Source organism: Podarcis liolepis (genome assembly GCF_965112155.1).
Source record: "Podarcis liolepis genome assembly, chromosome: 5".
Classification (NCBI taxonomy): Eukaryota; Metazoa; Chordata; class Lepidosauria; order Squamata; family Lacertidae; genus Podarcis; species Podarcis liolepis.
In genome coordinates this window covers 98,839,652-98,867,122 of record NC_139556.1, presented here as the reverse complement: position 1 = coordinate 98,867,122, position 27,471 = coordinate 98,839,652, and the positions used below count along the sequence as shown (strand labels likewise).

At 49.4% G+C, this 27,471-nt stretch overlaps 1 protein-coding gene across 2 annotated transcripts in view; it reads right to left on the bottom strand.

The window, feature by feature from the left end:
- The window catches only part of LOC310707164 (solute carrier family 12 member 9-like), a 98,363-nt gene that overhangs the window by 9,920 nt on the left and 60,972 nt on the right, over positions 1-27,471 (bottom strand). For both annotated transcript variants that reach the window (XM_083504012.1, XM_083504011.1), the window contains exon 10: positions 7,233-7,425. In XM_083504012.1, coding sequence (XP_083360138.1) covers positions 7,233-7,425 — 193 coding nt within the window. The remainder of the gene's footprint in view (positions 1-7,232; positions 7,426-27,471) is intronic.

Sequence of the window (27,471 nt, the reverse complement as noted above, 5' to 3'; positions counted from 1 at the left end):
TCATGTGGCCAGCATGACTAAGCCGCTTCTGGTGAAACCAGAGCAGCGCACGGAAATGCCATTTACCTCCCCGCCGGAGCGGTACCTATTTATCTACTTGCACTCTGATGTGCTTTTGAACTGCTAGGTTGGCAGGAGCTGGGACTGAACATGGGAGGTCACCCCGTTGCGGGGATTCAAACTGCCAACCTTCTGATCGGCAAGCCCTAGGCTCAATGGTTTACACCACAGCACCACCTGCATCCCGGTCACCTACTTCCTGAGTGTTAATTCTGATCAAATGAGCATCACTAATAATAATAATGCTTTTCATTCAAATGTATTCCAAAGGGGCTTACAAACAATGAATAACATGCTGGAACATAGAACTGTGGAATCAGAGAGCTGGAAGGCAGCCCTCCCCCCCCCAGGGTCATCTAGTCCCACCCTCTGCAATGCAGAAATCTCAACAAAAACATCCATGACAAATGGTCATCCAACCTTGGCTTAGAAACCTGCAAGGAAGGAGGACATTAATAGACAGGACATTAAACTGTTTTTATATGCAACAACAGCGGCAAGAGTATTGTTGGCCCATAAATGGAAGCAAGAAGAAATACCGACGAAAGAAGAATGGCAGACGAAATTAATGGACTACGCAGAATCGGACAAAATGACAGGAAGGATTCGAAACCTGGGGGACCAGAGATTCGCAGAAGAATGGAAGAAAAATACGAACTATTTGAAGAGCAACTGTAATCAACAAATTAGGCTAGTAAGACTACAAGAGGTTTTGTAAGGAGGAATATATGAAATATTGCAAAGAAGATAAACTAAAGAGACATTAGTTACGATACTTAAATGTAATAGTGAAATTAAAAAATGTAAATTAGGTGGAAAAGATTGGAAAATTTTCAGTTGTGATTGATGGAAGTCAAAAAAATTGTGTAAGATATAAAAGTATGTTTTATAATTGTTGAAAATGGTATGTTAAAACTAATACACACACACACACACACACACACACCTGCAAGGACGGAGAGTCCACCACCTCCCAAGGGAGACCGTAATAGAACATCCCAAACGCCGCATAAATCATGTAGATTAACAAATTATCAGTAAAGCAATTGCAAACTGTAAGACACTGTTAACAAAGCGACAGCTAACTCATCCAACGAAGCCGGACGTGGGAAGATTCAGGAAGGACAAACGAAAGTATGTCATTGCACAGGGCGCAGTTAGATCTATGGAACTTGCTCCCAGCGGAGGCAGTGATGGCTACTTGACTTGGATGGCTTTAAAAGAAGATTAGAGAAGTGCATAGAGGATGTTCAGGCTATCAGGGTCTACCAGGCATGATGACTATGTCCTGCCTCCACAGTTGGAGGCAATGGGTTTCTGAATGGCGGTTGCTGAGAATCCCAAGCAGGGAGCGCAGGGCTGCAATCAGGTCTTGCCTGGGGGGCCTCCCACAGTTGGATCTTGGGGGTCACTGAGAGAAAAGAGTGCTGGACTAGATGGGTCGCTGGCCTGATCCAGAACCGTCTTCTTATTTTATTAAGAGCCAGTCTGACCGTACACCCATATACAGTCTTCAGCGCCTGAATGGGCTGGGTGTCAGAAGCACCTTCTCTGACTTTCTGATCCCAGGAACGCAGGAACAGCATTCCCAAGGAATAGGTCCCGGTGCAATTTGCTATTGTGAGCCCCTCAAAAGCAGCAGAGTAACGGAAGCAAAGCTGCAGAGGTTTCGTTGCATACCTAATTTTTTTCTACTGATTAAGCAAATAAAAGAACGTAACGAACATGTACGGGAGAGTCAGCTCTCTCATACTGCCATCTTGTCCCTAGACAGATCAAAGAAAATCCGCACAGCACTAGGGACGGAAGTCTGGAAGAGTGGTTTCCGCCCCCTCCTTTTTCACAGGCAGAAAGTAAAACAAACATGATCTGGTGATCTTTGCAATGGGAGGGATGAAAATACTGACACAGTCTTGCTCTCTGGGTGATCAGAGAACAAGTTCCCCCTTTTTAAATGCACATATCTGAAGAGTGCCGATGACCTGCATTTCAGCAGAAAACTCCTACAGCGTGTAGTTAAACTGTGGAACTCCCTCCCACAGGAGCCAGTGAGGGCCATCAAGTTGGATGGATTAGACATAAGTGTGGTATTTTATGCGTTGGGGCTTCCTGTTATTTTTATTGATCATTGTTTAGTAATTCTTCATTGCAATTCTTAAGTGTCAGCTGTTTAACTGTTTAACTATTATTTGCCAATATTTAATTTTACTGTTTATTGTTATATTCTAATAGATTGTTAAATATTGCTTCATTTGATATATTTTAAGGTTATTGTGACTTATTTTTGTACTGGATCAGATTCATTATTACGTGTGCGATTGTTGCTGCCTTTTTTGTTGTTTCTTCAGCTTGCAAATGGCATTGTGCAGAGTAATATAGAAAGGCGGTACAGAGGTACCTCGGGTTAAGAACTTAATTCATTCTGGAGGTCCATTCTTAACCTAAAACTGTTCTTAACCTGAGGTACCACTTTAGCTAATGGGGCCTCCAGCTGCTGCCGGAGCATGATTTCTGTTCTCATCCTGAAGCAAAGTTCTTAACCCGAGGTACTATTTCTGGGTTAGCGGAGTCTGTAACCTGACGCATCTGTCACCTGAAGCGCCTGTAACCCGAGGTACCACTGTATACAAATTAAACATTATGTCTGATGGGATGTCTGCCCCAGCCCTGGTCTTCGAACTGTCCATGATAAAAGCGTCTTCTTGGCTGAGAAAAAACAGCCCTCGCTTTCTCTTCCTTCATCATCTGCTCCAGCCGCTAGCTTCCTTCCTCGCTCTGTGTGTGTGTGTGTGTGTGTGTGTGTGTGCACACGCAACCGAGCAAACATGTCAGTCAGACAAGTCAGAGCTCAGGGCAAGCTAATGCATTTACCTTCTCAGCTGCTGGCATTTGTCTTCACTACCGGGGACAAGTGCATTTGATCAGCGTCCGACGGGGTAACATCACCCTGGTGAGTAAATGTTATTACCCCAGACGCACCGCAGAGGAGGAGATCATTCCTTCCCTCCTGCGCCTCCCACCCCCCCCCTTCCGCACACAATCTGTGGTGTTGGCTCCCTGCCAAAGTCTCTGTGTGCCAGGGCCAGGAATGAAAGGTTGGGGAGCTGGGAGAAGAGGGAGCAAGGAGAAGAGGAAGGTGGCGTTTGCGACGCCTGCTTTTATCCACCCGCACGGGGCCCTCCTTTCCCCCATCGATCTGCCAAGACATCTCAAAGCCAGACGGATGTCTGAGGAGGCGTTGGCAGCCCCAGCTAACACACCGATGTTTCCCTGCCTGCAAATGTCGCAGGGCTGCGGTCATATTCCCCAAACCGGAGTTAGAAACTCAGGTATATAAGCTAGGCGCCAAACAGCACCTTAAAGGTCTATTCATCGGGGGGGCTGGACTAGATGACCCCTGGGCCCCCTTCCAACGCTGCAATTCTACAATTCTATGATCTCAGCAACATTGCTCTTACAACAAGTCACTTGTCCCAGTATCCAAGAAGCAGAAACTCAAAGTGGAAATGGACATGGTGTTAATTGTGGACTACAGAAGAGTTTTTAAATTGGGGAAAGGCTGAGGCACAGTCAAATGTATCTGTACTCAGCCCTGCACTTATTTTCCTTGATGTGATGATGGAGGGCTGTGTGTGACTCAGCTAGCTTGAGGAGACGTCAGTCGCCAACCTGGTGCCCGCAAATCTCCACATAGTCGCAAATGGGCCTGTGCCAGTAGCAAAAAGAGCCTGGCACCTGGGGGATTTTGAACATTGCCCCAAACCACTTGCCAGAGATCGCCCTTGTTTCCTGGTAAGGCCTCTGTGTGCTCAGCATGGATTAGTGGTGTTGGGGGCGCTGCACCCCAGAAGTGGATGCATTTCAGCCAAATGTGGGTGTCGGGAAGCAGTAGGTCCTGTCGTGACCGACTCTGGGGTTGCAGCACTCATCTCGCTTTATTGGCCAAGGGAGCTGGCGTACAGCTTCCGGGTCATGTGGCCAGCAGGACTAAGCAGCTTCTGGCGAACCAGAGCAGCATACAGAAATGCCATTTACCTTCCCGCCCGAGTGGTACCTATTTATCTACTTGCACTTTGACGTGCTTTCGAACTGCTAGGTTGGCAGGAGCAGGGACCGAGCAACGGGAGCTCACCCCGTTGCGGGGATTCGAACTGCCGACCTTCTGATCGGCAAGTCCTAGGCTCTGTGCTTTAACCCACAGCGCCACCTGCGTCTTAAAGTGGGATATCAAATCCAAACTCCTCTTCTTCTTTTGTTTAGCAGAAAGGGGCCAAGCAGAAAACAGGAAACACAGAGGGGCTGTGTCCCGCTGGAATGCAGTGCCAGGACCTGTTTTGCTCCTTGCAAGGGAGGAAGTAACCAAAACACACTCCAGGAAGCACACTCCAGGTCAAGCCAGCGATTCGTGAGAGCGAAGCTACAAGGAAGTTAGCTCAAGTCTCCAGATCTGGCGCTGGCCATGAATTCACCGACACTCAACCACAGTTCCACCACCTGCAACATGGGGGAAACCACCACTGGCCTACCGTACAGGGCTGCTGTACCGAAATAATGTATCTGGAGCTCTTCCAGCTACAGCCCCACATAAATGCTTTGTTAGGCTCTGAGCAAACACTTCAGATGCAAGCATTTGAGGTGGGTTGGTGGAAAGCTAGACACAGTGTTTTTATTAGTAGTTTTCGCTCTATAGGACGCACCGGACCATAGGAGGGGGAGAACAGGGGGGGGAATTCTCCCCCTCTCTGCTCATCGAAGAAACAGAGCCCCTTCCATTTCTCCTCCCACTTCGCTGAAGGGCACTGCGCAGAGAAGGAAAACTGTGCAGCGCCTCTCCAGCGAAGCGAAGCCTGGAGAGAAAGAGCGATCGGTATGCACTGACCCCTCTCGCTCTCCAGGCTTCAGGTGGCTATCCGCAAGCCTTCGGAGTGCAGTGGGAGTTCCCTGCACTCCAGGGGCTTCAGGTGGCTTCAGCGAAAGCAACGCAAAGCCTCCGGAGCGCGGGGGGAGCTCTCCCTCTGTGCTTCGGAGGCTTCGCGTTGCTATCGCTGAAGCCAAGGAGCCTGCATTTGCTCCATAGGACGCACACACATTTCCACTTCATTTTGGGAGGGGGGAAAGTGCATCCTATAGAGCAGAAAATACGGTGATTAGAGTGTTGGACTAGGACCTGGGAGTCCAGGGTTCAAATCCTGACTCAGCCATGAAGCTCCCTGGGCAACCGTGGGCCAGTCACTCACTTTCGGCCCATCCTACCTCACAGGTTGTTGTGAGGGTAAAATGAGGAGAACTACGTATGCCACCTTGAGCTCCTGAGAGGGAAGATGGGACGCAAATGCAGTAAACAGGGTTTCCGAAACTTGGGGCTCTAGCTGTTGTTGGACTACAACTCCCATCATCCCTAGCTAGCAGAACCAGTGATCAGGGATGATGGGAACTGTAGTCCAAAAACAGCTGGAGTGCCATGTTTGGGAAAGCCCACAATAAATAAATGAATTGACTTTGCAAATTGGAAGGTCTGGACCTTCTGTACTAACGTTGTGGGTTTTAGGTGCTCAGAACCTGCTAAAACACAACCAAACCCACTCAGCAGGCCTGGCTGAGGGCCTGAGTTTCGTTAAGGCAGGCCAGCAAGACAGCAGCTGGGTAATAAGAATATTCCATTACGTGCTAACAGGGTTTTTCCCCTGTTAAGTGTTGGTTTTATGACACAAAAATTAAAAGGCAAGGGCTGGGCAGCGGGCCCAACTTGCTGGGTCTGGGAATGAATCCCAGGGAAGGGCAGAGCACGGGGGGGAATGGCGCCAGCTGGAAGGACGAACCGCCTGTCTGAAAGGATACGAGATAAGAGCGTGCAGCTCCCTTGCGGAAGGGGTGGAGGCGAGTTCGAAACATTATTAGGACAACCAGGTAAATTAATCTGTATGGGGCGGGGAGGAACACCTGGTCCTGCGTTTTGCAAACGAGCTACCAGTTGCTGGAAGCTGCAGTGGGTTGGGGAGAGGGCTCTTGGGTCCCGCTTGCTGGGTTCTTTTTGTATTATTATTATTATTATTATTACAATTATTATTATTATTATTTTGGTGAACCACCCTGTGGTCGTCAGATGATGGGTGGTCTACAAATTTAATAAATAAATAAAATAAATGCCCATAAACCCATAATAAACAAAAAAATATCGCTGCCTTCCACATCGCTTCTAATATTGAATAGCTTTAGCATACTTAGGAATCAAAAGTTTTTTTGCCTCTTTTGCAGAAAATGCATACCGTATTTTTCGCTCCATTGGACGCACCGGACCATAGGAGGGGGAGAACAGGGAAAAAAATTTTTTTCTTGTTCTCCCCCTCTAAAACAAGGTGCGTCCAAGGTACATTCACCAGAGCTTGTGCGGCTGGCGGTGGGGGGAAGCGCTGCTTTCCCCCACCGCCAGCTTCAAAGATCCCTGAAGCCTTTGGAGCGCAGCGCCCCACTGCCCTACAGAGGTTTGCACACAGCCGTCCCCAAGCTAGAGCAGCGAGATGGAGCCCTCCGTCTCGCTGTTCTGGCTTGGGAACAGCCTTGCTAGCTTCTGCAGGACAGCGGGGTGAAGGCACCCCGCTGCCCTGCAGAGGTTTGCGCGCAGCCGTCCCCAAGCTAGAGCAGTGAGACGGAGCACTCCGCAGTGCTCCGTCTTCCTGTTCTGGCTTTGGGCTTAGCGGCGCAGCCTGCATTCGCTCTATAGGATGCACACACATTTCCCCTTAATTTTTGGAGGGGGAAATGTGCGTCCTATAGAACGAAAAATACGGTACTTTTCGAGCGTTCTGCAATTTCCTTGGGTGGCCAAAGAATGGGGCTCGCAGCCCCTGCCTTGAAATCCCTGGAAATGGGTCTTCTTCTTCTTCTTCTTGCTCCTCCTCCTCCCACCCTGCCTGATTTATGAGAGGGCTGAACGCCGCCAGAGGGAAAACTCTTGTCTCTAAACTAGTCAACACAGCTCCAGGTGTTTATGTGTGCAAGGAAAAGAGATTGCTCACCGTGTTTCTGCCTCGCCCGTTCTCCCACAGGAGGAGCAACCGACAAACGAAAGCACCAGAAAACATTGATTAAAACATTTCGCATCAGAAAGGAGAAAGACTTGCTTGCTGCCGACCGCGGTAGAGAGCTGGTTTTGGGGGTCCCCCCGTGCTTACCTGGTGGAAAATGAGAGCTTGGCTGATGTAGCCCCAGCTGCTGCTGGGGGAGAGGTAATGGAGGGCCACAAGGAGAACCACCATGAAGGCCACGCTGGCTGAGGCGTAGATGGGGCTGATGAGGAAGACCATGACGAAGCAGCCGGCGATGCCCAGCACACAGGTGTGCCAGGTGAAGTACCGGAAGGTGGGCCTGCGGGAAGGAGCAGAGCAGTCAGCTTGGGAGGGGCAGATCCACTTAGCTTCCAGTGGTGTTGTGGATCAGTTAGACACAGAGGAATTGTGGGAGGAACAAGCTGGGGAAGCCCCAGGGGAAGGGGGCTAAGAGTCCAGGGATTGGTGGGTAGACAGAGGGAGAAGACTGGGAAGTGGTGGTGTCGGAAGCTGAAGAGGCAACAGGGCTTAGTGAGCTGGGAGAGTCTGTGGCAGAGAGAAGTTCAGAATCAGAGGCAGCAGCTGAAGCAGGAGAGGCCAAGAAGCAAAGATGAGTCTGGCTGGTGAAGAGTCCCAGGTATCTCCCCCTCCTGCTGGAACAAGCTTCCCTTCCCCCTGGTATCCCAGAACCAGGAGAGACATGAAAAGCACAGAGGAGGGACTGGTACAGTCTCAGGTTGCTTGGGAGAAACCCTGGAGGGGAGGGGGGCTTAGGCAGTTATGGAGATGTGGGGACCTTCAGTCTCAGCAACTGCTTCGTGGGGGCAAGACATACCAGGACTGAGCTGCTGTGCTCATTAGGCCTGACACTCTGCCAAGATCATGTTCTTGCTAATAAAGAGTCAATTGCAGTTTGTATGGTGTGATTTACTGCTGGCTGACTCCTGACAGCTTGGGACCCTGCAGCCCTCTGGGCGTTCAAGCTGGGAGTTGGAATCACAGATTCATAGAATTGTAGAGTCCAACCCCCTAAAATGCAGGAATATTCAGCTGTCCCATACGAGGATTGAACCTGCAACCTTGGCAGTATCAGCAGGTTGCTCTAACCAACTGAGCTATCCAGGAGTTGGAGTACAGCAATGCCTCAGGGGTCCACAGGTTTCTCTCCCCTCCGTTAGGGGGTGTGCCATTCTACAAAGCAGTGTGAGGACCTTGCAGGTTGCCACTCCATCAGTTACTCCACACTAGCCCCTGAGGTCACCCTCGGATGCAACCGGAGCCAGAGTTGCAGGAAATCCATCTTATTTGGGTTGTAACCTGCCCTGTCCCAGAAGGCTCACGGCTGGTTAGCAACATTTAAAGACAATGAATACGTAACACAATTGCTTACACCCCGAGAGATCCATTAGAGAGAGTCCAACGCACTCATCTCCAGCCGCAAAATGCTTGAGTAAGTAGAAGGGCTCTCAGATCACTTTCCCTAGGCTGCTTCATAGATTCCAAGGTTTAAGCATGGCAAATTGTACATGCATGAAATTTCCTGCACAGAGCTGCTTCTGCATGCAATATGCAGCAGTATCACATGCATGCAGGCAAACAAACACACAAATGCACACACACATGGGATGCATGGTATTTTCAACATGAAAATATGGGCAGAAATTCAGATGGCGTGGCTAACTCCAGGGTGAGGATGCAGTGACAGGAAACACTACACCTGGTGAATTTCTGCCTGTCACACAACTGTAACAGGCACAGATAAGGATTTTTTTAGGGGGGAGGGGAAGAAGTGTGAGAATGCTTTTGAGCAGACGGTTGGGGGAAAACAGCATCTAAGTTTAAACATGAGTTGTAAGCAGGCTGCCCCAGTTATCTGCCAGAAGTATTTGGCTGACCTTATTGGAAGCAGAAAGCTGGGCTAGAGGTCTGATTCAGCCGAGAAGCCATTACAGGATAAAACACAGGCTTTTTTATTATCTAATGACACCTGCAAGGAGAAAACTACTGAAATCAGTTAGTTTCAGGAAAGGAGCCAAGCAGAAATTCCTCACCCTCTGTCAGCTGAAACGCAGACCCCTCACCACCTGCAAGACAGCAGAAGTGCAATAGGCGAAACCTTTCCCCATCACTGCAAGATTCTCCTATTGAATTTCTGCCTATCAAGGGCTTTTTTAAAAAGTCCAGTGCCTGTAATCAGAAAGGGGGGAGGAAAGTGCTATCTCTTGACATCCATGCAAGCCCTGTGGTTGGATGATGGGGTGTGGACAACTTTTTATCTGGAAGAAAGGATTCCCTCAGAGTTGGTCTTTCTTAGATACAGGATTCTTGGGTTGACAAGATTTGCTAAGCAAAAACTTTTAAAAGCTGACCGTTTCTGCACCTACATACTGAACCTGCCCTGTTCGAAGGGGCTGCAATAAATTTTAAAACCAAATGCCAAGCTACACCCAATTGACTTGAAGTACCGAAACAACAAAAAATACCGCACACACCATTGCAATTTATATTTTAATCATGCAGCTGCTCCGACAGGATTCCCCACCTTCCCACGGGATCTTAGCACGTATCATTCATTATAAAGGCACTAAAAACGCTAGCGATTCCTATTGATCCGCATGCATTAAAGAGTTACATCTTCTTGAGTAGTTAAAAATTCCGGGCCAGAGAGACCTGGGTTCAAATCCCTGCTCAGCCATGAAGCTGAGTGGGATATTTCATTGCCCATCACGGCCTAATGTTCCTTGCAGACCTGTTGGAATAATAATAACGCAGTCGAACCGAGGCCATTGCTCTGTGGCAGAAGCACAGGATGTAAACACAATTTTTAAACAACAACAAAAAAGTGATTTTTTTTAAAAAAGCGACACCTAGTCCCTAAAATTTGCTTGTTTATCTCCCCTCTGGGACAAGTAGCCTCAAATCTCACTGAGTAATGAGGACAGCTGATGGCTGCCACACCTCAAGAGAGTTGTAGGTTTTCCTGGCACTGGCCACATACAGGAAGAAAAAGTGTTTGGTTGTTTTTAATCCCAGTTTTGGTTTTTAATTTCAGCTTTTTGGGGGGGGCAGGGAGAGGGAAGAAGAAGCCAAGGGGGGCTATCAATCCTGCACAGAGAGGAGGGGGCAGCAGGCAGGGTGTGCTCTGCGTGGCACCAAGCCAGTCCCGCACTGGAAGGTTGGCGCGGTTGGCAGAGCGCACGAACCGAGGGCGCCGGCAAAGGGCCTCTTTTCTATGGCTTAATTAAATTGTTCTCATCTAACCCGCTGTCTTATCTATATTGCTTAGGGAGATTTAAAAAGAGCCCCGGAATGCTAATTGCCCTCTGCCACTCTTGCGTAGCCGGACCCGCAAAAATAAAAAAATGCACAAAGGCTGTGTGTATTTACTTGTCTGTGTAAGAGAGAGAGATGGGGAGGGGGGAGACGCAGAGAAGGGAGACGCTCCTCTTTTGCTGCTGCTCGGAGGGGAAGAAAAGGTGAGGGATAAAAACGCAAATGGTGGTTAAGTGTGTAATCGATGTCTATAAAACGCGGGTCTCTCCTGGGCCCTGGCAGCGAGCCGCAGTATGCATTAAGAGTCTCCGCGAAGCGCACAGAGTTTAACCCCCTCGCGGGATGCTGCAGCCCCAGCAAGGACCAGAGAGGTTAAATGGAGGGGAAGGGAGCCATGCTCAGCTCCCAAACCCACACATGCGCAACGCCTGCGACTTTGGCCAAGGGGCCTCAGCCTACGTTCGGCAGGCTTTTCGCCAGCCTGGTGCTCTCGAAGGTGTTTTTGACTACACCTCCCACCACCCCAGCTACTTAAGAACATAGGAAGAGGCTGCTGGATGAGGCCGGTGGCCCTTCTAGCCCAAACATCCTGCTATCAGTGGCCAACCAGATGCAAAACAAGCAAGCAGGATCCGGGTGCAAGAGCCCTCTCTCCTGCGGTTTTCACAGCAACTTGGATTCAAAAGCCAGTGTGGTGTAGTGGTTAAGAGCGGTGGTCTCGTAATCTGGGGAACCGGGTTCGTGTCTCCGCTCCTCCACATGCAGCTGCTGGGTGACCTTGGGCCAGTCACACTTCTGTGAAGTCTCTCAGCCCCACTCACCTCACAGAGTGTTTGTTGTGGGGGAGGAAGGGAAAGGAGAATGTTAGCCGCTTTGAGAGTCCTTAAAGGGAGTGAAAGGCGGGATATCAAATCCAAACTCTTCTTCTTCTATTGCTGGCCCCAGCTGCAGAAGGCACATTAGGCATCAACAGCCCTTTTCTCCATGAATTTGTTGAATCCTCTTTCAAATACTGTATATGCATTTCTGCAAATACAGTGGTGCCCCGCAAGATGAATGCCTCGCAAGACGAAAAACCCGCTAGACGAAAGGGTTTTCCGTTTTTCGATGCGCTTCGCAAGACGAATTTCCCTATGGGCTTGCTTCGCAAAACGAAAAAGTCTTGCGAGTCTTGCAATTTTTTTCGCTTCCCCCCCTTTTTTCTAAGCCGCTAATAGCCTTTTAGCCGCTAAGCCGATAAGCCTTTAATAGCCGCTAAACCGCTAATAGCGCTAATCCACTAATAGGGTTGCTTCGCAAGACGAAAAAACCGCTAGACGAAGAGACTCGTGGAACGGATTAATTTCGTCTTGCGAGGCACCACTGTACCGTAGATTCCGGCGTATAAGACGACTTTTTAACCCCGGAAAATCCTCTAAAAAGTCAGGGATCGTCTTATACACCAGGTATGGGTTCGCTGGGCAGCAAAGCTGCCGCGTATAAGACTGGGCATATAAGTCGACCCCCCAAATTGGCAGCTGCCAATTTGGGAGGTCATCTTACACACCCAGTCACCTAATACGCCAGAATCTACGGTATTCTGCCTGGCGTACACATTTTTGGACCCAAACCAATGGCTTCAAGTTACAAGAAAGGAGATTCCAACTAAACATCAGGGGAAAATTCTCTGGCGGCCTGCCTGACAGCGGAACAATCTCCCTCGGGAGATTGTGGACTCACCTTCCTCAGAGGTTTTTAAGCAGAGGTTGGATGGCCAATCTGTAATGAATGCTTTAGTTGAGATTCCTACATGCAGGGGGTTGTTAATAATAATAATAATAATAATAATAATAATAATAATAATAATAATAATACCCTGCCCTTCCCAGTTCAAAAACTGGGCTCAGGGCGGCTAACAACAAATTTAAAACACTTAATTATAAAAGCAGAATAAATACAGTATAAAAACATGAATAACAATAAAATTCAAAAATCCATTTAGGGGAAATAAGCATTAGATAATCCCCAGGGCTAGCTGGCTGAATTGGTCCTACTTGGGCCAGCGAGGAGACAAGGGGAGAATTAGCTGTGGGATCCCAGAGTGGGTGATCTTCATAAAAGGGGAGGGGGAGGGAAGGAAGGGGAATAAAAGATCAGGCTAAGTTCAAATTAAAGGACAGGCAGAATAGCTCTGTCTTACAGGCCCTGCAGAAGGAGGTTAAATCCTGCAGGGGCCTGGTCTCATGGGAAAGAGTATTCCACCAGGTCAGAGCCATCACTGAGAAGGCCCTGGTGGAGGATAGTCTGACCTCCAACTCTACAATTCTATTATTCTCTGTGATGGGCCATGATACAGCAGCTCCCTGCCTCCAGTCTGCAGGGACCTCATCTGTTCTCCAAGAATTATTGGACCTCAACAGTTCCTGAAGTCATACCATGGTGGACTTTCCTCACGGGATTTCAAAATAAATTTTGGACTGTTTCAAGGGAGGTGTTAAAACGCATGCAGATGGAGAGAGAGGTTGCCCCTTATCTGTCTGTTTGTGGTAACCAGACATATAGTTGGTCAGTGCTGGAGGAAAACTCTGTACGTGCTCAGGAGCATTGAAAAAGTAACGCAAGCTCTTGTCTACTTTAAAGACAGGGACATGCCCAGAGCTGGAGGAACAAGACGCTAAATGATCATGTTTAAAAGGCGGCCAGAGGAGGCTGCAAGAATGAAAGAATTTCCCCCACCCTCTTCGACTTGTACTTCAGAGAATGCAAAGGCGCATCAACTCTCAGCAGCAGGGAGCTGCCATTCACCAGTGCTGATAATTGTGGGGAGACGTGTTCCTCTCCATATTCTTTGGCTTCCCAGAGCTAGCCAATGCTGGAAAGGGCTCCACGCAGCGTGGTGCTGAGTCCACATCGCTCTTACTGAGAAAGGTCTCGATTCAATTACTCCTTTTCGGAAGGGCTCAGCCCCTGGGCAGGATGAGGCCCCACTTAGCGAGAGCTAAAGAGCTGTCTGCAAGGATGAATGTCACACAGGCGTGATGAGGGGGGAAAGAGCGGATGGCTGGTTAACGTGGTGCCAGAGAATGAGGGAGGCCAAAGCTTTTGGCCAGAGTAGTAGGAGATGTGGGATAAAATGTGCCACAGCTGGGTGCGAGAACCTGGATGTCACGACTCAAATACCCCCTTTAACGGCTCATAAGCTGCCATTTTGGGGGGTCCATGTAGGATCTGCATTCCAGTTTAATCAGGGATAGAGACCCCATGGCCCGCCAGATATTGCTGGACTACAACTCCCATCATCCGTGACATGGAAGGGGCCGATGGGAGATGGAGTCCAATTGGGAGGGCAGAAAGTTCCACATCCCTACACTGGATGGATTGCCAGGGTGGTGGTTTCACCTGTTAAATGTGAACCTAGGAAGCTGTCTTATATGGAACCAGAACACTACAGTCGGCAGAGCACAAGATTTTAAATCTCAGGGTAGTGGGTTCGAGTCCCACATTGGGCAAAAAGATTCCTGCATTGCAGGGGGTGGACTAGATGGCCCTTGCGGTCCCTTCCAACTCTATTTCTACACTCCAGTCAGTATTGCCTACTCTGGCATTTGCAAACTGGAGGCTACACCCACAGCTTCCATTTGAACTCAACACGTCCAGGAGAATGGCTCTTTGCTCCAGGGTCCTGGAGACCTCTGGCCTATGGGGAGTGGGGTCCATTTTTCTGGGCATCCCCTGTCGGCATCCTTCGGGGGTTGAGATGCCAGCTGGCTAGCCCCCAGCTGGATCATGCCCTTCTAGCTGTGATGATCCCCTGATCTCTGGTGCGATGTAAATCAGCGACTCAGACTTCAAAAGCCTGAGCACAGAGTATACTGCGCAAACAGAACAGGCGTGAGGCTTATGGAAACATACTAACAGCTAAAGATTTATTAAGCATAAATCAAGACAAATAAAACATGTCGTCTCCCTTTCTTCTCTTCAGAGGGACAGTGAAAAACAAAAGCTATACACAAACGGAAGTTCCCAGCAAGCTTTGCTGGTATGTAAACAGACATGTGACATGCAACAGTTCCATGTCTGCAACTAAAGGTGGAATGGAAATTCCCAACATCCCCATCATCTTCCTCTCTGGGTTAAACAAAGGCACCTCAATACCCCTGTAACGAAGTCGTATTCAGGGCTTCAGGTATAACTGAATCTGCAGCACTGGGAGATATGCCAAGGGGTACAGGTTTCAGCTGCCACAAGAATCTCAACTTCCATTCTCTCTCTCTCTCTCTCTCTCTCTCTCGCTCTCGTCCTTATTGTTGAAAAGCTGGAATCTGCACACAAATTGCTTGCTGAACCACAGAGAGGGACTGAGAAAGATTTGCTGGTGAAGGGGGAGCAGGGCTTCAGCCCCCTGCATACCCAAATGCTCACCCATGAGAAAGAAAGCCACAATAAACTTAATGAAATATAATAACACAGAGAGAGACACACAAACAGGAAAAAAACTTTGCACACAAATGCAAACGTATCTGTTACACAACCTGAACCAAACCACAGCTTTTCTTGACAAAGAATCCAGATTGCCGGGGTGCAAAATTTAATCCCCACCGCCAATGAACCCTAAGAGGCCTGGCCAGATATCCCATTCACTTGGATTTGTAGCCAGGATTCCTTTTGTCCGGAAGCGGACCTCCCCCTCTTCCTCCTCTTTGCCCTCTTCAAACACTGTGAAAACACCAGTTCGGAGCCCTTCAGCTCCTGCTAGTCACAAGGGCTTGCAAACTGGGTAATTATCAATTAGCATCCTCTTAGAAATCAGCGCTTGGAGAGCCCTGTCTTGGTGGCAGAGGGGGGAATGCACAGACAAGGGCACTCAAGGCTCCTACTTTTCCACTTGGGAGGCTGTTTTCACACAAGATGCTTAAAAGGGCTCCCTGTGTCTTGCCCCTTCCCCCTTAATGCAAATGCAAAAAAAGTATACTGGGCAGATGCTACTAACGATTCTTGTTTAAAAGCCTCTCTTTCACTTACTCAGAAGTTAAGCAGAGCCTGTAGCTGGATCAGGTCCAAGGGGTCCCATCTAATCAATTGTCCTGTTTCCCAGAAGTGAGACACGAGTTCAAAACCAGCTCTCCCAGTTGCAGTTCCCAGTTAACTGGTCTTCAGAGGCATGGTGCCTCTGATCCTGAACCTAACATCCAGCCATCATGGCTAGCAGTTGCTGATAGCCTTTATTCCCCCACGAATTTGTCTAATCCAGGGGTCGGCAAACCAAGGCCCGGAGGCCAGATCAGGCCCAACTGCCTTCAGGATCTGGCCCACAGGAAGAAATTCCGACAATAGAAGAATGGCAGACAAAATTAGTGGACTACGCAGAATTAGATAAAATGACAGGAAGGATTGGAAACCCGTGGGACCAGAGATTCGCAGAAGATTGGAAGAAATATACGAACTATTTGAAGAGCAACTGCAATCAACAAATTACGCTAGTAGGGCTACAAGAAGTTTTGTAAGGAGAAATACATGAAACATTGCAAAGTAGAGAAAGAATAGAGATATTAGTTATGAGATTTAAATGTAATAGTGAAAGTAAGAAATGTGATTGATGGAAGTCAAAAAAATGGTATAAGATATAAAAGTATGTTTAATTATTGTTGAAATTGATATGTTGAAAAACTAATAAAAATTTATATATAATAAATATAAAAAAGGATCCGGCCTGCGGACTGTCTGTGGATTGGCATGGCAGCGGACGAGCTCACTCTGCCTACCCACGAGAAGCAGCAGTGGTGGCGGCAGTGGTGGCAGCCCCTGGGAAGGTAAGTGCAGCAGCTGGGACTGGGGCTGGGGAGGAGGACTATTTGCCCCCCTTGCCTCTTCTTCCAGCTCCTGCCCGCCCCCCAGTACTGCTTCTCCGGCCTGCCACAAGGTCTGAGGGACAGCGGGCTGGCCCACGGCTAAAAAAATTTGCTGACCCCTGGTCTAATCCCTTTTTGAAGCTGCCTAAACTGGGGAGTTCCACAGCTTAGCTATGCGCTGAGCAACACTTCTGGATCGAGAACCGTTGGCGCAGGTGCAACGGCACCACAGAAATTCAGAAGCTCAAATGAGGAGCCTCAGGGGTCTGTGGTGCCATGGATGGAGCGGCCTCAGGCTCACTTCTGAGGTAGAAAGGGTGTGTCAGCAGTGGACCCTGCAGTGTAGGACAGACAGCAACAAGGCTCCGCGTTGGCTAAGCCTGCAATCATCCCCAGGAAACGGTGGCCTTAGAGCAGCGGTTCTCAACCTGTGGTCCCCAGATGTTGTTGGACTACAACTCCCATCATCCCCGAGCTCTGGCCTTGCTAGCTAGGGGTGATGGGAGTTGTAGTTCAACAACGTCTGGGGACCCACAGGTTGAGAAAGGCTGCCTTAGAGCCTTATCTGAAGGGCTTTCCCATGGAAGACGGAGCAAGCTTGTTTTCTGCTGCTCCGGAGCGTAGGACCCAAACCGATGAATTCAAAGTACAAGAAAGGAGATTCTGACTAAACATTAGCAAGAACATTCTGGTGGTTAAGAGCTCTTCAAGAGCGGAAGGGACTTCCTTGGGAGTTTCTAAGCAGAGGTTGGGTGGCCTTCTGTCAGGAAACCTGCAGCTGTGATTCCTGAACTGTAGGGTGCTAGACTAGATGGATCTTGGGGTACCTTCCCACTCTGCAATTCTTTGATTCTATGATTCACCTGCTCCACGGAGCAACCGATGCTGTTTCCAGCTTCCTCCAGCAAAAAGCAGCTGCTCCAAGCAGAAGCACACACTTTCCAGGTCTAGGTTTGACAACCATCTCCCCATACACCACACATATACCCCAAAAATGCCCACTAGATGACTTGGGAATTCAAACATGCCGTCAACATGATTTGGGGATTCAAAAGATATTTTGGTTAAATTAATGTAATTTAGTTTTACTTGGCAAGTAAAATGTGTGTAAAACAATTGCCAAGTACCGTATTTTTCGCCCTATGGGACGCACTTTTTCCCCTCCAAAAATGAAGGGGAAATGCGTGTGCGTCCTATGGGGCGAATGCAGGCTTTCGCTGAAGCCTGGAGAGCGAGAGGGGTTGGTGTGGTCCCCCCCAGGCACGGTATCCGCAAGCCTAGGGAGCCGCGCTGGACTCCCAAAGGTTGCGCAGAGCTGCCTGCATTCCAAAGCCTGGGGCGCACTGAAGAGCATGCCCGGGCTTCGTGCAGCTCTCCGCAAGCCTGGGGAGACTGGAGCGGCTCCCTAGGCTTGCGGACAGCAGGCTGTTCTGGGGGCTGGGGTCGGGGGAAACTCGGGCTTCCCCCGCGCCAGCCCCGTGCCTGGGGGGGAAATATATTTTTTTTCTTTATTTCCCCCCCCCCAAAAAAAAACTAGGTGCGTCCTATGGGGCAGTGCGCCCTATGTGGCGAAAAATACAGTACTTGCAGTTATATTATTATTATTATTATTATTATTATTATTATTATTTAGTAGTGGTAGTAGTAGTAGTTAGCATTACCTAACATTTTCTGAAGGTAAAATTATAATTATTTGGTTTTCCAAGAGCATTTTAGGTGCTTCTCCATTAAATGTAGCCTTACCAAGTTAAATGTCTAATCAGAAAAGTAACAGCAGATCTGAATTCCTCACGCCCAAAAACATATTTTTTAAGACCCCATCACCAAACAAATGTGCAAAAATTAAGTTTCCCCTCCTAAAATTACACACCTTGCTGCAAGAGAGTCCCCAGTGCTACCTTAGCAGCACAAACCTGAAGAGCGAGAGAAGCGCCGAGAGAAAGGAGTCTGTTAACAGCTTCTCGGATCATTTACAGACCAAACCCCTCTATTCTCCTGGAAGCGAACTCTATTTAAATGCCTTATCAAAAGCTCAATTCCCAATTTTAGCTGTCTTGCCCTGTCTTCACAGAGGTATTTGATTCCATTAATGTGTCTTCCCCTTGAGGCAAAGCCCAATCAGCCAACTCCAAACTTGCTTTGCTTTATCCAGAGAGGATTTCTGAGAAGCGCTGCTTGCATGGAAACACAAGGAGGGACCGGCTCCTGCGTCGGGCTAGAGGGGACCCACCTAGTCCAACATGCAATTCTCACCTTGGCCAGCCAGAGGTCCAGGGCAAGCCTGCAAGCAGGATTTGAGCACAAGAGCCTTCACCCCTTCTCAGGTTTCCAGCAACTGGTATTCAGAAATATGACTGCCTGCCACTGCAGAGGCAGAGGCACCACGGCTGGTAGCCATTGACAGCCGAGAATTCGTCAAATCCTCTTTTAAAGCTACTCAGCTTAGTGGCCATCACAGTCTCTTGTGGGAGTGAGTTCCAAAGTTCAACTGCAAGCTGCATGAAAAAGTCCTTTTTCAAATCTTCTCTGAATCTTTCAACATTCCTATTTCTAAGAGTCCAGCTCCCATCATCCCGGCCTTAAGAGCTCTCCAACGTGCAGCTGGTGATTGAGCCAGGACAATATCTGTTAACTTTTCCCTTTTCTTGCGAGGAATCCTATTCGGAATAAGGGAATTTCCCTTTAAAAAGGAAAACGTTGACAGCTATGGCCAGGACAGCTATCCAGGCTTGGATCAGTAGCTTAAGGGCTGGAGAGGACTCCAGCTCTCCTAAGCCAAGCTATAAATCCGCTGTCCAAGGTCCTGAACAACCTCCACACACAGTTCTCTTGTGAACATCAGAGAAGGCCGGGCTTTGCTGCTTTCTCTGGCCAGCAGCCCCGACCCTGAACAGGCGGCAGGAGCAGGACTCTGCAAACATCCAATGGCATCTTAAAGACGAACCAACACACAGCTTGGCATTGGCTGCTATAGACTCTAGACTGGCCACCCAGTTCAGCATCCTCTTCTCCCAGTGGCCAGCTAGATGCCTCAGGGCAGCAGGACCCGATTACAACATTCTCCTGCTTGTGATTCGCAGCAACTGGCATTCAATGGTATCCTGGTATTCAGAAGTATGCTGCCTCTGCTACTGTAGGTCACAGAGGAGGGTCAAGGGTCAAGAAACTAAGCCTGATTAAGAACGGTTGAAGGAGCTGGGTATGTTTAGCCTGGAAAAGAAGAGACTGAGAGGAGATCTGAGAGCCATCTTCAAATATCTCAAGGACCGTCTCATGGAAGAGGGAGCAAGCTTGTTTTCTCCTGCTCTGGAGGGTAGGGCTTGAACCAATGGCCTTCAAGTTACAAGAAAGGAGATTCCAACACAACAGCAGGAAGAACTTTCTGACAGTAAGATCTGTTTGACAGTGGAACTGTCTCCCTTGGGAGGTGGTGGACTCTCCTTCCTTGGAGGTTTTTAAGCAGAGGCTGGATGGCCATCTGCCATGGATGCTTTAGCTGACATTCCTGCATTGCAGGGGGTTGGACTAGATGACCCTTGTGGTCCCTCCCAGCTCTACAGTTCTATGATTCTATGAAGCCATCATGACTGGAAGCCTTATCCTTCAAGAATTCACCCGACTCTTTTTTAAAAGCCATCCAAAATTGGTAAAGGTAAAGGTAAAGGTACCCCTGCCCGTACGGGCCAGTCGTGACCGACTCTAGGGTTGTGCACTCATCTTGCTCAAGAGGCCGGGAGCTGGCGCCGTCTGAAGACACTTCCAGGTCACGTGGCCAGCATGACGAAACTGCAACTGGCAAGCCAGCACCAGCGCCGCACACGGAAACGCTGTTTACCTTCCCGCTATAAAGTGGTACCTATTTATCTACTTGCACTTAGGGGTGCTTTCGAACTGCTAGGTGGGCAGGAGCTGGGACCGAACGACGGGAGCTCACCCCGCCGCGGGGATTCGAACCGCCGACCTTAGCAAGTCCTAGGCGCTGAGGTTTTACCCACAGCGCCACCTGCGTCCCAAAATTGGTGCCAATCACTAAATCTGATGTGAGCAAATCCCACAGCTGTGGGGAAAAGTGGCTCCTTTTGTTTGTTCTTAGTTTCACTGGATGGCCCTGGGATCTATTATTGTGGGAGAGGAAGAAAGACTTTTCTTTACCCGCTTTCTCCATACTGGGCATTCTTTTATGTGCCTCTGCCATGACCCCTACTTGTTTTCCAAACTAAGAAGTTCTAGATGCCAATCATTTTAGCTGCTCTTTCCTGAAACTTTTCTAGCTCTGTGCAAGTCCCTAAATTGATAAAACGTGTGAATTATGAATTCCGTATTCCTTTCCCCAGCCTGGGCGCAATGAGGCAGTGCATCACTATTAAGCGCTAGTTTAGGTGATCTGGGAAGCCTTCTTGGAGTTTGTTGACTCAGGGTTGTCATCCCGAAACAACAACTGCCTACAGAAATCCCTTGGTTTTTCGCTCTTCTTTGCACTCAATTGTGAGTTGCTCACAGATAATCTCAACTCTTTTTCTGCAGAGAATTTTGCATTTCCTTTTCTGCCATCAGGAACAACCACCCTGCTGCTGGCTCAGTGAGGCCGATATGGTGCCCTCCAGATGTAACGGACTACAACTACCATCAGCCTCAGCCAGCAAGGCCAATGGTCAGGGATGATGGGAGTTGTGATCCAGCAAACATGCAGACGATGCCTTGTTGGTTCTCTATATTGGCAAGATGCAATTGCCTACCACCAGGGATGAGTGCCTAACTGGTTCCACACTCCATTCTGAATCATGGTGACCACTGTGCAAATCTTAAACTTTCATTTTTTTCAAAAAGACAACAGGCACGTTTCTAGACCTTATGACTATAAATAAATGTTGGCAATTGCAAAAGCCAGCGGAGATTGCAATTCGTTCTTCAGAATTCCGCACCTTAAATCTTCCCAGTAGCTGGTAGAAGCAGAATAAGGGATGCTAAAATTACATCTGAATTTTCTCGTCACAGAATCAAGCTTGCCTTAGAATAACAGAATTTCAGAGTTGGAAGGGACCCTGAGGGTCACCTGTTTCAACCCCCTGAAATGCACAAATCACAACTGAAGAATCACTGACAGGTGGCTGTGCAACCTTTGCTTAAAAACCTCCAATGAAGGAGAGAGTCCACCACCTTCCAAGGGAGTCTGTTCCACTGCCAAACGCTGTTGAATCTCCTTCCTTGTCATTTGAATCCATTGGTTTGGGTCGTACCCTCCAGAGCAGAGAAAAACAAGCTCGCTCCATCCTCCATGTGACAGCCCTCCCGATACTTAAAGATGGCTATCATGTCTGGGACGCGGGTGGCGCTGCGGGTTAAACTACAGAGCCTAGGACTTGCCGATAAGAAGGTCGGCGGTTCGAATCCCCACGAGGGGGTGAGCTCCCGTTGCTCCGTCCTAGCTCCTGCCAACCTAACAGTTCAAAAGCATGTCAAAGTGCAAGTAGATAAATAGGTACCTCTCTGTCAGGAAGGTAAACAGTGTTTCCGTGCACTGCTCTGGTTCGCCTGAAGCAGCTTAGTCATGCTGGCCACATGACCCGGAAGCTGTACGCCGGCTCCCTTGGCCAATAAAGTGAGATGAGCGCCGCAACCCCAGAGTCGTCCGCGACTGGACCTAATGGTCAGGGGTCCCTTTACCTTTACCTTTACCATGCCATTTCTTGGTCTCCTCTTCCCCAGGCTCAACATACCCAACTCTCTCAACCATCCTCCTCAAGGCTTGGCTTCCAGATTATAATCTTGGTGCAGATATCATATGTTTCAGAGCCAGATCTAAACACCACCATTCAATATGTTACCCATTACCATTCCTGCCGCCATGTTTTTGCCAGCACGAGTTGGATTGGCTGTATATTGGCCTGCAGTCAAGGCACAACCAACCCCATGGGTTGGTGGCAATGCAAGACCAGTATAAGATGGGAGCTACTGGCTGCTTGGTTTACTTCAATGCATCCAAGGCCCAGCCTGCTGGTATGGCTGTAGAGACACACAGCGCTGCCTCCTTCTGCAGCCGGGCTTGGTTGCCGTATATCAAGGCCCTTCTTTGTGATTTACAGAGCGCGGCTACAATATAATCACAACTCGGCAACAATGTACCAAACAGATTTACTTCTCCTGAGCAAATATGTCTCCGAGTAATTCATTACCCAACGGGACACCGGCTCACAGCTCATCATCAATCTGCTAACCAATGGGGACGGACCTCGCAACTCATCCCCAATTCCCCCGTCCAACGGGACTGAGCCTCGCAGCTTTTATCATCCCAGTGCCGTCCAATGGGGAAGAGCGTCCCACTTCCCATCGACTCGCCACCCAATGAGGCGGCTGGGCTCCAGGCTGGCTGCGGAAGGGGACCAGAGCTTGCAATTCACCATTAAGTGATGCGCTTTGGGTTTATGGTGGCCGAGATTTACGGCTTATAAACAACTTATTATCCGACACGTTTCAGCTCATTGAAAAACAGAACTACTGGTCGTAAACAATTCATTATCCACCATGTTGCCAATATGCAGGCAGGCAGAGGCCATCGTGAATCAGAAAGTGCCAAGAGATATCAGCAAGGGGGGCGAGGCACGGGTGCGGGGCTGTTGCAAATGCGTCCGGGGGAGGCCTGGCCCAAAGCAAAGGAAGACACGTTTCCTCTTTGCCTCTCCTTGTCCCTTTTGTTCCAGGTCTCTGCATTCCTTGCGGCTTCCACCAATTCCCTCTCTGTGCTTCTGAGGTTTGAACAACAGAAACACACAAAGGAGGATATTGACATCCGACTGCTCAGGTAGTTATCTTGGTGAAGGCGACCCGCCTTTTAGATGCTGCTGCTGGCAATTCTGTAAGACCCTGTTCTTCCTCTTACAGCATATGCAGGCAAGCAGACCAGAATGTCCCTTAATGGAAGATTCATGATGAGTGGGAACACAATGCAAACTCGCAGCAAAGGTTGTGCCAGGTCTTTTTTCAGCAGGAATGACTGAGCACGCAAGCGAAGAGGCTGAGCCCCAGAATCTCTTCCAGAAGCAAGATATTGCACTTTACCTGGAACTCGACTTCACTTCACCTGCGAGTGAGCGGGTGAAAAAGTGTGTGTCTGGAGCATGTGCAGAGTGCCCTCTCTCCAGCACAAAGTAGTTCCTTCTCAGGACCCCAGGGCAGGCCAAGTGAACTGGCTAAACTATGAAACTTGCACCAATGGGAGGCAGTGATGGCTGTCAACTTAGAATCCTAGAACTGTAGAGTTAGAAGGGACACTGAGGCCATCTGGTCCAAGGAATCTCAGCTCAAGGATCCCTGACAGCTGGCCATCAAACCTCTGCTTAAAAAACTCCAGTGACAGAGAGTCCAGCACCTTCCGAGGGAGTCCATCCATCTGTCTAACAAATCCTACTGTCAGAAAGTTCTTCCTGATGTTTACTCAGAATCTCCTTCCTTGTAACTAGATTCCATTGGGTTGGGTCCTAGCCTCTGCAGTAGGAAAAAACCAAACTTTTTCGTTTATTTCATAAAATTTATGACTGTAACAAAACAACAATCACAAAGTGATTTACAAAAGCTAAAACAGTAAAAAAAATTGAAAACGGTGTTAAGTTGGAATTTCCTTCCTTGTCATTTGAATCCATCAGCTTGGGTCCTACCCTCCAGAGCAGGAGCAAACACGCTTGTTCCACTTTCCATGGCCCTTCAGATATCCAAAGGTAGCCATCCTATTATCTCTATGTCTTCTGTTCTTCAGGCTAAACCAGGGGACAGCAAACCTTTTCAGCAGGGGGCCGGTCCACTGTCTCAGAGATAACCCAGAAATGCATTTTAAATAAAAGAACACGTTTTACTCATGTAAAAACATGCTGATTCCTGGACTGTCCGCGGGCCGGATTGAGAAGGCGATTGGGCCAGATCCAGCCCCCGGGCCTTAGTTTGCCCACCCATGGGCTAAACACACCTAACTCCTTCAACCGTTCCTCATCAGGCTTGGTTTCCAAACCCTTGATCATCTTGGTTGCCCTCCTCTGCACACCTTCCAGCTTGTCAGGGGTCAGGCAGGACGTGCGATCAGCTGTAGCCAACTGATATGAAGAGGTCTTGGTGGCTGGTTTGGTTGACCTCCCTCCTTTGGCCAGAGCGGACGGGTGACGGGTAGCACCCAAGCCAAGCCCTTGCCTTGCATTCATCAGGTCAGCTGTGTGCCAGTTCAAGGACCACTAAAGGCTTGAGAGCTGAGTGTTCCCCAGGGACAGAGCAACATGCTCAGAGACAGGTTGTGGTGGGGAAAGGGTCTCCCCCATTTATGCGTGGGTGCTTCATTTACTGTAACACGGGGCTGTCTCTGCCGCAGCATGGCCTGGAGGTGTCTTTGCATGTAGGGGGGTGCGTGGCAATCTGACATGGGGGAAACCACGTTTGCAGCAGCCGAGAGCTTATTCCACCAAAGATGTGCACACCTTTCAGGTGCCACAGGTTGCTTGGCTGCTGCTAGCCTCATTACTCTGCAACAATGGGTGCATGGGGTCACATCAACAATCGCATCAACAGAGGCTTGGAAGCCAGCGAGGCGAAGGTCGGCTCCCCAGATAGCAGCAAAAGGCGGGGGCTGGAGGAAGAGAAAGGGGGGTGGCACGCAGCTGGGGCCTGCCTGCAGAACGAACCCGGGAATAGATGAGAAAGTGTCCTTTGCGGAGGGGAAAGGGGGAGGGCGAAGCCTCTCATCCAACTCCCGCCCGCCTGCTCTTGCAAAGCAATGTGCACTCTCAGTTACCACTCCTGGGTTATTACGTGGGCTGCTATTAAGATCCTTTTGGGGTGGGGTGAGGGGGGGCGGGGCAGTGCGGCCAAGGAGCAGCACGCTCCGTCTCTCCATCTGAAAAGCTGTCAATCCCCTCCTTTCCCCGCTGAGCTCCCCGACAAAAAAAAAAACACCCCACCACCACCCACCCGCTCCTGAGCGCGGGCTCCATAATAGAACTTAATCATAACAGCCATTAGCTGGGCCGAACAGCGACAATTACTATCTCAGGCAGCAAATCTCTCTCTCTCTCTCTCTCTCAACCCCCCAATCCGCCAAACCGTGGTTCTAAGCACTAATGCATCCAGCTGGGATAAATGGTTCCAGGCTTCCTTGGCAACATGAATTGGGCTCCCTCCGGCCCCACAGCCATTCTGGGGGCGGCGGATGGGGGGGGGGGAGTTTGCAGAAACTTGCATTCAGGGAGATTCCCCTAAGTGCCGCACCCCCTAAATGCATTTATTTATTTCCTTGCTCCTCTCCGCCCACCTGCAAAAGCCCGACAAACAGCAAGCTGTAAGCAAAGAGCCCATGCAGGGGGAAAAACCCCACCATGGAAGCAGAAGTGAATCTCAAGATTACCCCCATAAATCTGGAGAGCTGAAAACCCAGTGTGTTTGAGTTTCTCTCTCTTGCTGCTTTCTTAGGAGCTGGCTAGATGCAGAATGAAAGACCAGTTTAGTTTCCACTGCCCGTAGCTGTCTCTCAGCATCACCTACATCACAAGGTTGCTGTCGTGGGGATTAAATGGGTAGGGGAAGAACCATGAACACTACCTTGAGCTCCCTGGAGGAGAAGCTGGGATATGAACGCAACAAAGAAAACTAAATCAATACATATGGAAGTTAAGAAAAATCAATGCCTCCCATTCACTCCAGTGACAAAGAAAGGAATGTGTGCTCATTCCGCAGTGCTGCCTCAACGGGTCCAAAGTCTTCCTTCCTCCTTCCCCAACCTGGGTAGGGTGAGGGAGTCTGGTGGGGAAGGGCTTTAGCTCAGCGGCAGAACAGCTGCTCTGCATGTAAGGTAAAGGTTAAGGGACCCCTGACCATTAGGTCCAGTCATGGCCGACTCTAGGGTTGCGGCGCTCATCTCGCTTTACTGGCCGAGGGAGCTGGTGTACAGCTTCCAGGTCATGTGGCCAGCATGAGTAAGCCGCTTCTGGTGGACCAGAGCAGTGCACGGAAACGCCGTTTACCTTCCCGCCGGAGTGGTACCTACTTATCTACTTGCACTTTGATGTGCTTTCGAACTGCTAGGTTGGCAGGAGCAGGGACTGAGCAACGGGAGCTCACCCTGTTGCGGGGATTCGAACCGCCAACCTTCTGATGTAGAAGTTTCTAAGTTCACACTGCGGCATCTCCAGGCAGGACTGCGAATGTCCCTTGCCCCAGAAGCCAAGCCTGATGAGGAACGGTTGAAGGAGCTGGGTATGCTTAGCCTGGAAAAGAGAGGACTGAGAGGAGATATGATGGACATCTTTAAATATCTCAAGGGCTGTCAGATGGAAGGCAGAGCAGGCTTGTTTCCTTCTGTTCCGAAGGGCAGGAACTGAACCAACAACTTCAAGTTATGGGAAAGAAGAATCCAATTAAACAACAGGAAGAACTTTCTGAGAGCTGCTCAGCCCTGGGAGATGATGGGCTCTCCTTCCATGGAGGTTTTTAAGCAGAGGTTGGGTGGACACCTGTCATGGATGCTTTAGTTGAGAATTCTTGCACGGCAGCCGGGTTGGACTAGATGACCACAGGGGTCCCTTCCAACTCTACTACTCTATGATTCTCTGAAGACCCTGGAGAGCTGCTGCCAGTCTGTGTAGACTGAGTTAGAGGGGGCCTGATGGTCTGACTCAGTATAAGTCAGCTTCCTGCGTTCACACCAAGGAAGGGAACTCCTTGGGTGGGACTCTGAAGGGAGGGGCAGCACAGAGATCACTGTGTGGTTAAGATGCATCCAGCCTCTCCAGGAAACCCTGCAAGATGCCGTCATGCTGGGCTTTGTGCCAGTTCCTCCCTATGGATAGACAACGGCGAGTCCCCAGCATCCTGTCACACGCCAAGGAAGAAACCCCTGCAGGATAGAGCCATGCAGAGGGAAGGGGAGGGGGCTGCAAACCAGGCAAGCCCACCCAGGAGCAGGATTAGTCCCACAACAAGGGGGCCTGCCCCAAAGCACATCCACTGACTTCCTTGCACAGAAGCGGATGCCCCCCCTCACTTTGATGGAGCGAACAGAGCCAGAGTTTGGTCTATCTATCAAGCTGGGTGTTGTCAGCACTGACCACCAGCAGCACTGCAAGGTCTCAGAGTCCAGAAATTGAACCCAGGACCCTGTCCGTGCAAAGCAGCTGCTCTACAACCGAGCTGCAGTAGGCTGGGGAGAGGGTGGGAGTCAAGAGCAAAACCTGCCTTGGCTGCGGTTGTTGCTTATTAAATTTATTAGCTGCTTTTTTGCAACTCAAAGCGGC